We start from the raw sequence: 16,285 nt of genomic DNA on the forward strand, positions 1-16,285 counted from the left end.
GGCAGGTAGGTTCCAGAGTAATCCAAGAGTGGATCACTGGACGGCGGTCAAGAATATCCTGAAGTACCTGAAAAGGACTAAGGAGATGTTTCTCGTGTATGGAGGTGACGAAGAGCTCGCATGTTGATCGTGTCATTTTGTTGCTACTGTTTTCTGCGTGTCAAGTATTTATTCCTATGACCATGAGATCATATAACTCACTGACACCGGAGGAATACTTTGTGTGTATCAAACGTCGCAACGTAACTGGGTGACTATAAAGATGCTCTACAGGTATCTCCGAAGGTGTTAGTTGAGTTAGTATGAATCAAGACTGGGATTTGTCACTCCGTGTGACGGAGAGGTATCTCGGGGCCCACTCGGTAATACAACATCACACACAAGCCTTGCAAGCAATGTAACTTAGTGTAAGTTGTGGGATCTTGTATTACGGAACGAGTAAAGAGACTTGCCGGTAAACGAGATTGAAATAGGTATACGGATACTGACGATCGAATCTCGGGCAAGTAACATACCGAAGGACAAAGGGAATGACATACGGGATTATACGAATCCTTGGCACTGAGGTTCAAACGATAAGATCTTCGTAGAATATGTAGGATCCAATATGGGCATCCAGGTCCAGCTGTTGGATATTGACCGAGGAGTCTCTCGGGTCATGTCTACATAGTTCTCGAACCCGCAGGGTCTGCACACTTAAGGTTCGACGTTGTTTTATGCGTATTTGAGTTATATGGTTGGTTACCGAATGTTGTTCGGAGTCCCAGATGAGATCACGGACGTCACGAGGGTTTCCGGAATGGTCCGGAAACGAAGATTGATATATAGGATGACCTCATTTGATTACCGGAAGGTTTTCGGAGTTACCGGGAATGTACCGGGAATGACGAATGGGTTCCGGGAGTTCACCGGAGGGGGGCAACCCACTCCGGGGAAGACCATAGGCTTTTGGGGGACACACCAGCCCTTAGTGGGCTGGTGGGACAGCCCCAAGGGAGCCTATGCGCCAAGATAAGAAAATCAAAGGAAAAGAAAAAAAAAAAGAGGGAAGAAGTGGGAAGGGAGGGGGACTCCTCCCACCAAACCAAGTCCAACTCGGTTTGGGGGGGGAGTCCTCCCCCCCTTGGCTCGGCCGACCCCTTGGGAGTCCCTTGGACCCCAAGGCAAGGTCCCCCTCCCTCCTCCTATATATATGGGGCTTTTAGGGCAGATTTGAGACGACTTTCTCACGGCTGCCCGACCACATACCTCCATAGTTTTTCCTCTAGATCGTGTTTCTGCGGAGCTCGGGCGGAGCCCTGCTGAGACAAGATCATCACCAACCTCCGGAGCGCCGTCACGCTGCCGGAGAACTCTTCTACCTCTCCGTCTCTCTTGCTGGATCAAGAAGGCCGAGATCATCGTCGAGCTGTACGTGTGCTGAACGCGGAGGTGCCGTCCGTTCGGTACTAGATCGTGGGACTGATCGCGGGATTGTTCGCGGGGCGGATCGAGGGACGTGAGGACGTTCCACTACATCAACCGCGTTCTCTAACGCTTCTATTGTACGATCTACAAGGGTACGTAGATCACTCATCCCCTCTCGTAGATGGACATCACCATGATAGGTCTTCGTGCGCGTAGGAAAATTTTTGTTTCCCATGCGACGTTCCCCAACTAAGGGCTGGTGTGCCACCCTCAAGTCCTATGGGTTCCCCGGGGTGGGTTGCCCCCCCCCCCCCCCGATGAACTCCCGGAACCCATTCGTCATTCCCGGTACATTCCCGGTAACTCCGAAAACCTTCCGGTAATCAAATGAGGTCATCCTATATATCAATCTTCGTTTCCGGACCATTCCGAAAACCCTCGTGACGTCCGTGATCTCATCCGGGAGTCCGGACAACATTCGGTAACCAACCATATAACTCTAATACGCATAAAACAAAGTCGAACCTTAAGTGTGCAGACCCTGCGGGTTCGAGAACTATGTAGACATGACCCGAGAGACTTCTCGGTCAATATCCAATAGCGGGACCTAGATGCCCATATTGGATCCTACATATTTTACGAAGATCTTATCGTTTGAACCTCAGTGCCAAGGATTCATATAATCCCGTATGTCATTCCCTTTGTCCTTTGGTATGTTACTTGCCCGAGATTCGATCGTCAGTATCCGTATACCTATTTCAATCTTGTTTACTGGCAAGTCTCTTTACTCGTTCTGTAATACAAGATCCCGCAACTTACACTAAGTTACATTGCTTGCAAGGCTTGTGTGTGATGTTGTATTACCGAGTGGGCCCCGAGATACCTCTCCGTCACACGGAGTGACAAATCCCAGTCTTGATCCATACTAACTCAACTAACACCTTCGGAGATACCTGTAGAGCATCTTTATAGTCACCCAGTTACGTTGCGACGTTTGATACACACAAAGCATTCCTCCGGTGTCAGTGAGTTATATGATCTCATGGTCATAGGAATAAATACTTGACACGCAGAAAACAGTAGCAACAAAATGACACGATCAACATGCTACGTCTATTAGTTTGGGTCTAGTCCATCACGTGATTCTCCTAATGACGTGATCCAGTTATCAAGCAACAACACCTTGTTCATAATCAGAAGACACTGACTATCTTTGATCAACTGGCTAGCCAACTAGAGGCTTGCTAGGGACAGTGTTTTGTCTATGTATCCACACATGTAAATGAGTCTTCATTCAATACAATTATAGCATGGATAATAAACGATTATCTTGATACAGGAATTATAATAATAACCATATTTATTATTGCCTCTAGGGCATAATTCCAACACTTACCCTGACCTCTAATATTCTGTTTAGGTGCCCCTTTGGTGGACACCTTCAGTGGATCACACGATATGAGCAGCTTCTGCAGATACACTGCTCAACGTACTATATCTAGCTCTGGCCTCCTTACCCGTCCAACCCCATGAAAACAGATCGCGGGTGCGCTTCACGGGCAATCCAGATCTTGCTTTCTTCGTGAACCGTCGCAGGATACAACACTTAGGTATTGCAGGTAAGTTGAGTGCATTCAAAACATGAAGAATATGCTTGCAAGGAAGGCCTTTGCGAGTCATACTTCGACAACTGCACTTTATAGTTTCTGCAGAGTTACCTGGTGCGTAGTCCACATTAAACCTATGATCCCTGTTATTTTTCCAAGCTACCACGAATTTGTGACTGTCTGCTCCTCTTAATCTATCAATTACCTCAAGCTGATGTACCTTTTTTAAATCTTCCTGCAAGATGTAAAAGTTTGCCTTCGTGAATGCTTTGGCAGCAAACACCTCAATGGTCTTACACTCAGTCACTACTACTGGTAGAGTCTGTGAGGCCACGCAATCGTCATGCGATTCATTCTCGCGCAGGCGCATGATGCAATTCTCATAGTGTACAATCATATCAACAATTGTCATACCGTAGTCCAGATGTAGGTGCAGGCATGAGTTCAGGCTCTCGCTCCTCTGATTACTACGCATACCAAGAAATAACCCACCAGACAAATATGATGCAGCCCAAAGCTTGTTCTTCCTGTACATTCTATGGAGCCATGTTTTTGTTTTCTCCGTCTGCCATTTCTGAACAAACGCGGCCCATCTCTCCTCGAAAACTGCATGTGTGGTGGCGTAGTACAAGAGTGACCTGAATTCCTTCAATGACTTGTGGTGGAGGTGTTTCTGCATGTTTTTTTCAATATGCCATGAACATAGACGATGCCACACGTCAGGAAGCACCTTCCTGATAGCCCTTATCATCGCTGCATCTCCATCAGTAATTACAGGCTGGGGCTTCTTCTGGCAGTGAGCTTTCAAAAACGTCTCTAGCAGCCAAACATACGTACCTTCAGTCTCATCTGAAACAATGGCGCATGCAAAAACCGTAGTGCAACGGTGATTGTTGAGACCAACAAAAGGGATAAATGACATTACATACCTATTCATCTTGTACGTACTGTCGAACACAATGACATCACCATAGTCAAGATAATCCCGACGTGATTGCGAATCACACCAGAACAGGTTGTTCAGCCTACCTTCAGCGTCAACGGTATGCTCAAAGAAGAAATCTGGATCCCTGTCCTTTCTAGCCAACATGATTCCTATAACAGTGTCAGCATCACCTTGGACAAGCAATTTCATCTTCTCCCTATAGCACATATTATACAATTTCCTCCTTCAAAACCCTGTCTTAGCGTATGAACCGTACCTGTGACAAAGTTATCAAAAATGATATGCTTTCTTATCCCAGCTCCTGCCATAGCTAAAATCTCTGCTTTCTGGAAATCTTTGATTACATTGTGAGACCGTAGGAAAGGGACTTCGTCCGGTTTTGCAAGAACATGGCTGTGATCATCGAAGAAACTGCTGACATACCAAAGTCCACTCTTTCTATCAAGCTTCACTTTTAAATGGGCTTCACAAAAACATCGACTCTCCGGTCTCAGTCTGCGGGTCCGGCCTTCCATGGTTAAAATTTTTGCCTGTCGTTTTCCTGCCCTGGAACAGAGATACCTCCTCATGCGTAAAACTTTTTGGGAACCTTTTCCAAATCTTTTCAAGTCCCTCCTGATACTGAATCCACGATCTTTGGTGTACTGGTTATAGAACATGTACGCCTCTCCTTCTGACCTGAATGTCTTGGCCATGACTTCCCAATGCCTATTCAATGTCTCTTGCTGATATTCATCATAGCCGATGTCAAGGTCAAAATCAAGATCGCCAACACGCTCATCGTTCCCATTAGAACCATCAACACCCCCCTGCAAAATAATACATATCACCATGTTCGTCAGTCTTTTGATATGTTTTCAGTTTTCATAAGTAATTTGAACATGTAATATAACTTACTTCGCTCATCTTTCCTTCATTAGATGCATTGTCATCATCCTCATCATTATCATCATCCTCATCATCCTCATCATTATCATCATCCTCATCATTGTTATCATCCTCATTATTGCCATCATCCTCATCATTGTCATCATGTAAGGTTCTCGTCTCAGCGTCACCATCGGTATTTCTCTCTGAAGATTCAAAAGTGTAAGTGGTAATACAATTTGTATGTTAGTAATAATACAACAACATATTTAAAACATACGTGGGTTCCACTTTCAGCATAAGATTGATCATCGCTTTCATAATCGTCATTGTCATCATTAGCATGCACCTATTTAAATTCAATAGCAATTGTAAGTGTTAATGTAATAACTTATATTTTCATTATTTATAGTCAACGTACACAACACTTACATTACCACTATATGATTCATCCTGACTCATATAGTTGTGTCGGAGTGATTTATTTGCATTCAATGACGAAGATTCGTCCTCATTACTAGAGTCATCGCCAGCATATCCGGTGTTGTCTTGATCTATTAATAAACCTTTCAATAGGTATTGTATCAATATACAATGAAATCATGAAAAATTGTATGGACTAAATGAAAAAACTTATTGTCCGTCGTCGAAGGGTTGATCGGCATCGTTCGACGTCGGTGCCACGTCGGTCACTGCAACCACCGGCGTCGAAGCGGAGGGAGAGGGTCACGTCGCCGGTGAAGACGTGTGCGGCGGCGTACCGCCGGCGGCGGAGACGAGATGGTGGGAGTGTCCTGTCGGCGGTGGAGGCGACGTGTGTTGGACTCGCGGCGTCGGCGAAGACGTGCGGAGGGGGGGGTGGAGCCACGTCGGCGCCGGAGTCGGGCGTGATGAAGCTAGGTTTTTTTCAACCAAACAGCCGACGCGTGGGTGACGTGGCGTATGTATGACGGGCGGGTGGACGGGGCGATAGATATGGTACAAAACGTGCAATGACCATACTGCCTTTATACGTTTAGCGAGGGTTGTACCGAAGAAGAGCTCTAAAAGATAAAGGCAGCAATCGAAAGCACGAGTCTGTGACGCCACGTTGTCGTGGCCACAACAACTCTCTTTCTGAGAAATGAAGAGAAAATCATGCTGGTAGTACAACACAGGACACACGGCAGCATGAGTCTATGACGCCACGTTGCCGTGGCCACAGCAGTCCGACCATCCCTACGCTCCCTTGCCTGGTGCCTGATGCCTGCTGCTACCCGGCCGCTAGGAGGACCAAGAATCAAACAGGGACACAGGGAGAGCTGAGCTCGCTCTGAAACCCATGATGCCAATGATGAAGCAGTGCTGCAAGAACACCGGGTTTTCAGCACTCCCGTGTCACTCGCGATGATTGACGACGATGGGTATTATACTATACTAGGTAGCTGTACACCCACGCACGCACACAGCAAAGGGCGGAGGCACAATCAAACATACAGAGAGACAGTGCAGCAATTGTGCCAATCAATGGGCGTACTTGCTTGCCTACTTATCCAGCTTCAGCTTCAGGTTCAGGTTAAGGCGATCCCGCTGCCCATGCAGCCATCCCATCCATATTCCATGCCCACGGCCCACGGCCATGGCCGCCATGCTCTCCCTCTCCTAGCAAAGACCAGAGGGCTACTGCCACACTCTCCATTGCTTCCTTTCATCACCCAGTTTCCCTTGAGAATCCTCCTGCAGTCCTGCTCGTTTCACCGGAGTTTCCTTTTGGTAATTTGTGAACGTTCTCTTCTGACTGTTTTCAAGGTTAGAGAGTACCCTTCGTAGGGCAACGATGATCGCCCCCGGTTGAGTTGAGTCGTGTTAATGCGGCTGTCCCTCCCTGTGTCCCTCTGTGTCTCTGGTACCTATAATTGGTGCTGGAGCGTTGCCTGCAGTGAAGAAAACTCCAATAGGATACCAGTACCATCCTATTGCTGTCCGTCCATCCACTGCTGGTCTTTAACACCCCTCCCCTGTACCTCCCTCCTCCCCGTTAGAGATTCAGAAGAGGATCCCAGGCCTTGAATGCACAACAGCAAGCCGAGCCCTGATTAATCTTGTCAAGAAGCCATGGCCTCATTATCTTCATATATATATTACCTTCATATATATAGATACATTCAATATATCCATTTCTAGGACAATTATTGCCGGACGAATGGAGTACTACGTACACCTAATTTCAGCTTCTTGATCACATTTTATGTACTGCACACCGGGCCGCGGCTACAGCACCGGTACAGGCTGCAGCAGTGTAGAGTGACGCAGGCCCGGGCCCGGCCCCTGGCCCAATCCTTGGATAGGCAGAGGCGGACACAGCATTATCGTCATCTCCTCATGTGATGTGCCGTCAAGTCAGCAGCAACTCGCCAGTGCTGCTCTTGCCCCCAATCTCTTTCAACAGTCACTCTCTGAATCATTCCGTCAAAGAAAACAGTCGCTCTGAATCTGGTTAAGCACTGACTGATGGCCGATTAGGCCGCCCACGCACGCACGCACAGTACCCCGGCTGGTGGAGTCCAAAAAGCGGCTGCGAGACGTCCCGTCACTGATGGATATCGTATTCGGCCCCCTATGTTTCCCTCGACGTATTCGGATTCGCTGCATCCACATACCTTATCTCGAGATTTTTAAAACCATACACATTGATTCAATTTTTTATGGTAGCTTACCAAGGTGATTGCTTGGTTACACATTGATCACATAAATTAAATGTCGCAAGTTAAATAACAAATATTGATACTTCATCCGTCTCAGTTTACAAGTCCGGCACATATATCTAGGTCATTAAATTAACCAACTTAATGAGAGATATATATAACAAAAAATCTATCGTTACAAACTTTAGATGTTTTCTTTTTTAATGTTATAATTTTTATGTTAAATAATATATTTTATATAAATTAAATTAACGATCTAGGTGCACGTGCATGTCTTCTAAACTATGATTGAGAGAGTAGTGAACATAAGAGCAAGTATAGTAGTACCTAGTCAGCCGGCTACAAGCTCTTCCACGTCTCAAAAGTCCAGCTGGAGGGGAGAGAAGGCAAGAGAGAGAAGGGAGCCGACGCTTCAATTGTCGCCCGGCTACAACGCAATACCCAAGAGAAAACAACTGCATGCAATGGTTAAAGGCTGTCGCGGCTCCCTCCTCTCCAATCAGTTGTATTTTTATCTCTCCCATGCATGTAAACATTAACTGCTACAGCCAATGCCTGCAGCCAGCTTTACTATAGGAGATTTACTTTACGAAGACTACAAGTGACATGGCAATGGCATAGAGCCGGTAGTCGGCTCTGCTATTAACCATGCTCTAAGTAGTGTTACATCAAATTTATTTAAAGTGCACAATCAATTATCTGCTTTTTAATTTTTATCATGGGTACATATATATACTCCATGAGATCATTGGGTAGTTGCACATGCACATGATCATATCAGAGATTCTAATGCATCTGCACAAAGTTCATAAGGTGAACTGTATCTTGATCTTCCGGGATTTCAACATTTTTCTCCGTGAGCTTCAAAATCATTGGTTTGAGCTACACGATCACCCTCATTGTCGACGATCATATTCTGAAAATAACACAACATGTCATCAGCTGTCATAAAGTTTCTGATTCTCGCATCATTGCAGCCCCACGAACAATTCTCCAATGTGTTTGCAACACTCCGAATGCCCTCTCCACATCCTTTCTAGATGTTTCCTGCATTATTGCGAAGTGCTTTTGTTTGTTCCCATATGGTCCGGTCTTCAAAAATACAGCCCACTCACCGTATATGTCATCGGCAAAATAGTATGCTATGTTGTACTCTCGATCATTGACGGTGTAGTTGCATGGAGGTGATTCCGTGTTGCAAATCCTCTTGAACATCGGAGATCGCAGATCGTTGAAGCGCATTGATGTCATTGTGAGAACCCGACATCCCAAAGAAAGCACGTCAAATTTATAAGTCATGTGATGTTGCCGCTTCTAGTATGATGGTGGCCTCTCTGGTGTGACCTTGATACATTCCTTGAAAAACTTTGCGGCACTTTCACTGTCAATGCATGCAATCAATTGATTCGAACATTTCTGAAAACCCTCTGGCCTCTCTAATAGCCAACAAAATCTTTATGTCATGCATATTTGGTTCTCTCAAATACTCTACTCCTAACACCTTGACCGCAACACGGGCAAACTTGACAATAGTCTTCACGCATGTGCTCTCCCGCATCCTGACCATCTCACCAACGGCATCTATCGTAGTACCAAGTGCAAGCATTCTCACAGCAGTTGTGCACTTCTGATTGACAGAGAGAGAGAGAGAGAGAGAGAGAGAGAGAGAGAGAGAGAGAGAGAGAGAGAGAGAGAGAGAGAGAGAGAGAGAGAGAGAGAGAGAGAGAGAGAGAGAGAGAGAGAGAGAGAGAGAGAGAGAGTGTTTATCGTAACAATCCCTTGTGAGCTTAAAATAGTCATCATGTGCCTCCAGTGCATTCACAAAGCACAAAAACAATGGTTTTCGCAAGCGAAAACGACGATGAAACCATGAATCATCCGAAAAAATTGGGTTCGGAGCAAAATAGTCATTTTGTAGTAGTTTTGCTCCGGATACCCTATCTCCATTGATCACTCTTCTTCCTTTGATTGAGCCCTTGAAATTGGGAATATGCTCTATTTGTCGGTCCATTTCCTCTTGCATGGTAATGAGCATGATCATGTTCACTTTTTATTCGAATCCGATGAATCGAAGAACTCATCTTGAATCATTTGATCAAGCTCCGTCGGTTCATACTCCTCGTCGGATGAATAATGGAATCGTTCGTTTCCCCTAAAAATTTGACAAAAAATCCAGTCAAAAATTGTGTCGAACACAAACAGCGCAAGGGAGAACCAAAGAGTTGGCGGACGCATCCCGATGTCTTTCGGGCCGGCGACGACGTTCTCCGTGGAAGGATGGAACAATAGACTCCTGTGACGAAGCTCGCGGGGCCGAGGCTAGGAACGACAGTGGAGCGCACGGATTGAGACAGAAAACGGTAATCAATCGCCGCATGCTGGAACGCTTGTTGGAGAAGGGTAAGCACGTGACGTCGGATCTACGAGACAAACAATGTGAGGTCAAGAGAGGAAAACGGTAAATGGATCCGACAGTTCTATGGGGTGAATTTGATGCAATTTATGGTGGAATCCAGATGCCGAACGCGTGGTCAGGATCTCTATATCCACCCTATATTTGGGTTGGATATAAAGGATGTCGATCAGACGAAACGTTTGAAAAATCCGGTTGGATCAAAATTTTGTAACCGATGAATGAGACGGTCTACCCGAACATTTAAGCATTATATGAGGGCTCCGGCTATAGATGCTTTAAACAAACAGCTCCTCGCCAAAGACAGGATTGTCAGCATCTCCAACAGGGCACACAATGACCGTTTCGGAGATGCCTTGCCAAGGGAGCTGTGAAACACGATGTTTGGGCCAAGATAATGTCGAGAAACGGAATCCTCCAAATCCAACTCCAGAAGGCGGAAGGAAATTAGGGTCCTACGTAGAGTAGAATCTATTGGTCTCAGACGTGGCAATAGGAAAGGAGCTGAGCGCGCTGCCTCTCTGGATCACAGCATGATGGGTACGTACGTAAATAATTTATTTAGGTGTGCGGGCAAAGCAGTTCATCCAGATTCAGGCACGCATAATTGCATATAATTGACTGGGCAGCAGTAGTGGTGCTGGTCATCGAGACGGCACAACGGATTGCTCATGGATGCTCCAACCCATCGCTAGCATCAACCTTGTTGGGAACGTGCGTGTCCTCCATCATCAGAAAACCGAATAAATTATAACAAGCGTCGCAGACAGGACTAGGAGCAGCAGCACTCGGTTTGGTTTCATTCACCCCAACAAAGTCAGTAATTCCATTGCTGCTGCTTTCGCCATGTTTTGGATCCAGGGCTAGAGCTACTTTGAGCTAATTGGAGCTGAATTAATCTTTCCATGATTAAAATTAATTCATAAAAAACTATCCTGACGAGAGATGCTAATTAAAGCTAGTTATGGTAGGGTCTAAAATATCCCCGCATGCAGCCGCACCGGATCCCTCCTATCCATTCGTCCCCGCTGCCTCTGGTTCTCCTCCTACTGTTACAGCTCGTTCTTCATCGTCGGCCCATGTCGCCCTTCATCGTCGGTGGCGTCCGCTCGCCCCGCTGGCCCTGTCTGCCCGCCTCCGCCACCCCCGCTTGCCCGCCCCCGCCTCTATCTCACCGCACCCGTCCGCCTTCCCCCATCGGCCCCGTCCGCCTCTATCTCGCCGCACCAGCCCACCCTCCCTCGCCGGCCCCGTCCGCCCGCCACCTCCGGCCCCGTCCGCCTCCATCACGCCGCACCAATCCACCCGTCCCCGTCGGCCTCGTCGCCTCTCCCGTTCCCATCCATCTGCCGCATCCAGGGACGAAGCCAGCATGCAAGCATAAGGGGGCAAGTTTGTTCATGGAGGGGGCAAAGTTCATATGAAGTAAAAAAAAATTGACTAAAATCAATTTGTTAGGGGACTAGCCCCCCCCCCCCCCCCCCCCCCCCCCCCCCGAATCGTCCCTAGCCGCACCAGTCCGCCCGCTCCTGGTTAAAGGAGTTAAATAATTAAAAATGCATTTAATTTTAAATTAACCCTTTCATCCAAACATCACAAAGGCTAGAGTTAGTTTAAGGTTAGTTCAGAGTTAGAAACTAACTCTAACCAAATTAGAGTATCAAACAAGGCCTTTGGTTAAACAAGTAGAGTAGAGCAGGAGCGGTAAAAGGCAGACGAAAAAAGAAGAAGGGTGGCCAAGTGAAAAGGAACAGCTTGGACAGGTGCAGTGCACGGGCGTGTGGTAGGCCAGAAAGAACAGCTTTGTTACCAGTTTACCTGAGGGGTAAAAAAAAAGGATGATGATTCCTTCAGTACGGTAAAGACCATCCATCCATGATGAGCGCCATCATGGAATGCCCATCAACATCCACTCACACACAGTCCAAGCTTTGGCTCCCCATCAGTCACACACAGCGATCTACACCATGACCATGACCAGCATCCACTCACTCGCACAATTGCACAACAGTAACCTCACATGTCCAATCACACACACGCCTAGTGGCCAGTGGAATGGAATCCACCCAACCAAGCCCGCATCAACTTGCTTGATCACCAACAAAAAAGCAGTCCAACATGGTAGCGGTGGTGTGGTGCCACACCAGCTTTTCAGGCAAGACGATGACAAGTTTCCACCCCATGCATGCATTCATGCATGGACGAATCACACAGTGACACCACTTCAGATAGAGATAGAGAGGGAGGTGAAAATAAATCTAGCTCCGATTCATTCATTCATGGATGGAGAACTGGGGTACAGGTGAAAATAATGCTGCTGATTAAGCTAGGGCCTACGGGATGAGATGTTAACTAGTGACGGTTACAGTGAGGGTGGGTGGGGATCAGGCTGTTCGTTCCTTGGTTACACTGAGAGACTGCTGGCTTGCTGAGCTACTGCTGCGGGCTAACTCTAAGTTTTTACAACAGAGGATGAATCCGAAACCTAACGCTACTGCATTTGCATTTTCATCGCGCCCACGGCATGATCTGCTGCTGCTGCTGGTGGTCATTCTGGTGTTACAGAGATCAATGGAGGAGCTCCTGCTGCTGGTGGTGGTGTGAGGAGAAAGCCCTAGCAGTCTAGCGCCGTCCACTCGTACCGGCCGGGGAGAGGACGCTCGCTCGCGGGGCAGAAGTTGTACCTGGTTATTCCAACAGAGCAGAGCAGAAGAGTGTTAGAACATTTCCATGCACAATATCTAGAACAAGAGTGCTCACAACAGCGGCATGACTGAGTGATGATGGTAGAAGGAAGCAGAGTTTTCTTACTTGTCCCTGAAGGTCTGGTGTTGCTGTTGCTCGGCGGCGGCGAAGAACTCGTCCATCTCGAGCGAGCTCGGGACGTAGCGGCAGACCGGCGTCTGCGGCCTGCGGCGTGAGGGGTTGCTGGCCCTGGTCGCGGAGCCGGGGGTGCTCATCGTCTCCGAGCTGTAGATGAGGCTGCAGGGCGTCGTCTCCCTCGTGCCCCTGCAAGCAACCAACCAACAGCAGCACAACGTGAAAAACAGCCCACAAACATGATAAGCTCAGAGGCTAGAAATGCACAAAGAGGACTTGCAAATTACTAGCACTACAGAATCAAGCTGGGTTGGTGAGCTCGGTCGGGTGGCAACAAGCTACGGTCGTCTGAAGGCTACAGCTCATTTTCCAGCATGATCTTGTCTATTTCATTAGATACAAGTGCCCCCACACTGTCACAGTGTGAGGTGTGCCTGATTATTGCTCAGCACAAGCACACTGAATGCCTGAATGCTGACAGACAAACAACAACTTGGCCTAACACGGCCAAGCAAGCTGAATGGGGGTGCTCAACATGCATATGCCAATGCCGGACAAAGGGACCACGGGGCCAATCATACGAACAAAGCATAGTAATTAAAGAAGCTGGGGAAAATATTTACTGAACCCTTCAATGCTTGAACTGCTAAGTAAAATCTCATTTGTTGCAGTGGCTGGTGCACTCACAGCACCAGGTAAATGAATGGAGGCAAGGCAACCCCCGTTCACCCCCAGCAAGCTTGAACCAAAACGTGGTCCGGTCAGTGTCCATTCAAGAAGGTAGCAACAGGCCAGCAAGCAAGCATTCAATGGCGGCGGTCGGTGGCGCTCCGGTACAAGCGCTAATGATGAGCAGCTTGCCATTTTCACCCACGGCCGTGGCAGCTAGCAAATGGGGCCGTGAGCGCGACGGCAGCGGCGGGCGCCTTTGGTTGGTTGGGGGATTGAGATGAAATTGCTCGCGAAAAAGCGGGAGCGGGGCCTCTCCGGTTGCTGTTAGAAAAGATTGCGGCCACGCCCCACCGGCAAGGCCAATGCAGAAAGCAGAGGGCGGCTATGGCGGGGAAGGCGGAAAGCGGGCTACTTTCCCCTGCCACTACGGGGAAAAGGCGGAGGCCACGGCCACGGCCATGGCCACTGGAGGAGAGGAGGAGGAGGCTCCACTAATCAAGTGCGACGCCCACTTTGATTGAGGGTTGATTGAGTGCGCCGTGATGCATGCATCTTTGTTTGGACGGTGTCGAAAATATTGTGGCTTTTTTGGAGGGGGAAAAATAGGCCTTTTTTGCCGGGTCAACACCGCAGCTCAGGCGTTTCTTGGATGCTCTCGAGCGGAAGCCAGCGGCTGGGACTTGAGGGAAATTGGGGAACTGCAGGGGATGATTCTTGCAGGCATCCGGGCAGAATCAGCGGAAGGCGTTGCTCAATCCTGGGAAGAAACGGCCGGACGGATCGGTGGCGGCGCTCGGTTGAGGAGGCCATGGAGAGGGGATTGTTGAGCTTGCGGGAGCTCCGGAGCTGAGATTTGGGACCGCGCGGCGCCGGCGGCGCTAATGGAGTGCGTGGAAGCAAACGGCGGCAGATGGTAAGCCCTGAACCTCGGTCTGATTCGTGTCGCCCGGGGCGCGGGAACGGGATTGCTGGCTGGGCCGGAGAGGAAGGGGGAGGAAGGAAAGAAAGGAAGGCAGGAAGCCATGGTGCTCTGTTGTTACCTGTCGGCGGCGTCCCAGTCCAGCACGTTGTCGCCGAAGGAGGCCTCGAGGTCGGCCTCGAACCCGTCGGCCGCGAACGACGCCGCCGCCTGCTCCGCCATCCTCCTCGCACCGGCGGCCGGTGGTGGCGCGTCCTCCTTCTCCTTGTGGCCAGGCGGCGGCTGCTTCTCGAGCCGCCTGCTCCTGAGCTCGAGGTAGTCGGCGGCGCCGGGGTCGTGCTCCCCCTTGCGGTGCGGCGAAGGGGACGGGGAGGGGGAAGGGGCGCGCTGCTGCTGCGCGGCGAGGGTGCGGGAGCGGGTGCGGACGCCGAGCAGGGCGCCGGCGACCTCCATGACGGCCACCTCCCCCGAGGCCTTGCTCTTGCGCATGTACTTCCCCATGGCCCCTGCTTCCGGTCGGCGGCGGCGAGGTGGCTGGCTAGCTAGCTGGGAAAGCTGGGTGGGCGGCGCGAGGCGAGGCGAGTTGAGGCGGGGAAGGGGGAATCGCGGGAATAATGGGGAGCGTTGCGTTGCGTAGCGGGAAAAAGGGCGCGAGCGGGCGCGGGATTTGGCGGGCTCGGGCGCGCCACGCTGCCGCTCGCTGTATTTAGCGAGAGAGAGGGAGAAAATCGGGGAGGAGGAGGAGGACCCGCGCGCGCGGATGGGCCTGGCCAGTGAGGTAAGAGAGAGAGAGAGGGAAAGGGGTGGGGATTCTCTCTTGGGGTTGGGGGAGCGTCTGCGTCGCCGCGTGGGGGCTTCTCGGTGCGAGTTTGGGGGTTTCCGAGGGCGGGCCACATGGAAGGCATGGCATGGCACCAGAGGTGGGTGGGGTGCGCCAGTATTGCAATGGCGATTTGGGGGCATATCCTCGAGCATAAATGGGAGGGGAGAGGATGCTTATTTGGATGTTATTTTTTGGGTAAACATAATATTCTCCCATCATGCAAGGCGGGAACTATCTGATGCAACTGCAGAAAGTTGATAAGATGGTTTGCATCTTGATTTCTGGGATTTGAACTTGTTTTTCAAGCGCTTTAAATCATTGATTTGGGAAACACCGTCACCCTCTTCCCCAACAATTATATTGTGCAAAATAACACAATGTGTCATCAGTTCACACAACCTTTATGATTCTCACATCATTGTAGCTCCTCAAACAATTCCTCAATGTGCTTCGAGCACTCCGAATGCTCTTTCCATATCCTTCCTAGATGCTTCTTGCACCGTTGCGAGGTGGCTTTCTTTGTTGCCGTTCGAATATGGTCTTAACAAATGCGGCCCACTAAGGATAGATGACATGGACAAGATAGTATAAAAGTTGTAGTCACGACCTTTGACGGTGCGGTTTGAAAGGGCGTGAATGTCGCCTAGAAGGGGTGAATAGACGCTTTAAAATAATTACTGTTTAAGCTTGAACAAATGCGGAATAAAACTAGTGTTTAATTTGTCAAGCACAAAAACTAAAACAACCATGCTTACCTATGTGCACCAACAACTTATGCTAAACAAGATAAACAATTAAGTGATAGTAAGATATATAACATGAAACAATATGGCTATCACAAAGTAAAATGCATAAGTAAAAGGCTTGGGTAAGAGATAACCGAGGCATGCGAAGATGATGATGTACCCCGAAGTTCACACCCTTGCGCATGCTAATCTCCGTTTGGAGCAGTGTGGAGGCACAATGCTCCCCAAGAAACCACCAGGACCACCTTAATCTCCTTACGCTTTCGCACGATGCAAAATGTCGTAATTCCACTAAGGGCCCCTTGAGGACGGTCACCGGACCGTACAAATGGAAACCCTTGGGGACGGTCATCGAACGTGTACACTTTGGTAATCCTTGCG

At 48.9% G+C, this 16,285-nt stretch overlaps 1 protein-coding gene across 1 annotated transcript; it reads right to left on the reverse strand.

Moving 5' to 3' along the window:
* Positions 1-12,171: 12,171 nt before the first annotated feature.
* On the reverse strand, positions 12,172-15,073 carry LOC123449727 (cyclin-dependent kinase inhibitor 5-like). The gene is made up of 3 exons (XM_045127048.1): positions 14,457-15,073; positions 12,736-12,933; positions 12,172-12,608 (listed from the first exon to the last, which is right to left on the reverse strand). The coding sequence occupies exons 1-3, from the start codon at positions 14,834-14,836 to the stop codon at positions 12,539-12,541; spliced, it is 648 nt and encodes a 215-aa protein (XP_044982983.1). The 5' UTR covers positions 14,837-15,073; the 3' UTR covers positions 12,172-12,538.
* Between the last annotated feature and the right edge of the window lie 1,212 nt (positions 15,074-16,285).

Source organism: Hordeum vulgare, chromosome 4H, assembly GCF_904849725.1.
Source record: "Hordeum vulgare subsp. vulgare chromosome 4H, MorexV3_pseudomolecules_assembly, whole genome shotgun sequence".
NCBI lineage: Eukaryota > Viridiplantae > Streptophyta > Magnoliopsida > Poales > Poaceae > Hordeum > Hordeum vulgare.

Coding starts and splice junctions, on each gene's coding strand:
- LOC123449727 (XM_045127048.1), bottom strand. CDS start 14,836: ATGGGGAAGTACATGCGCAAGAGCAAGGCCTCGGGGGAGGTGGCCGTC. Junction 12,934..14,456: donor GACTGGGACGCCGCCGACAG/GTAACAACAGAG, acceptor GGTTGCTTGCAG/GGGCACGAGGGAGACGACGC. Junction 12,609..12,735: donor CACCAGACCTTCAGGGACAA/GTAAGAAAACTC, acceptor TGGAATAACCAG/GTACAACTTCTGCCCCGCGA.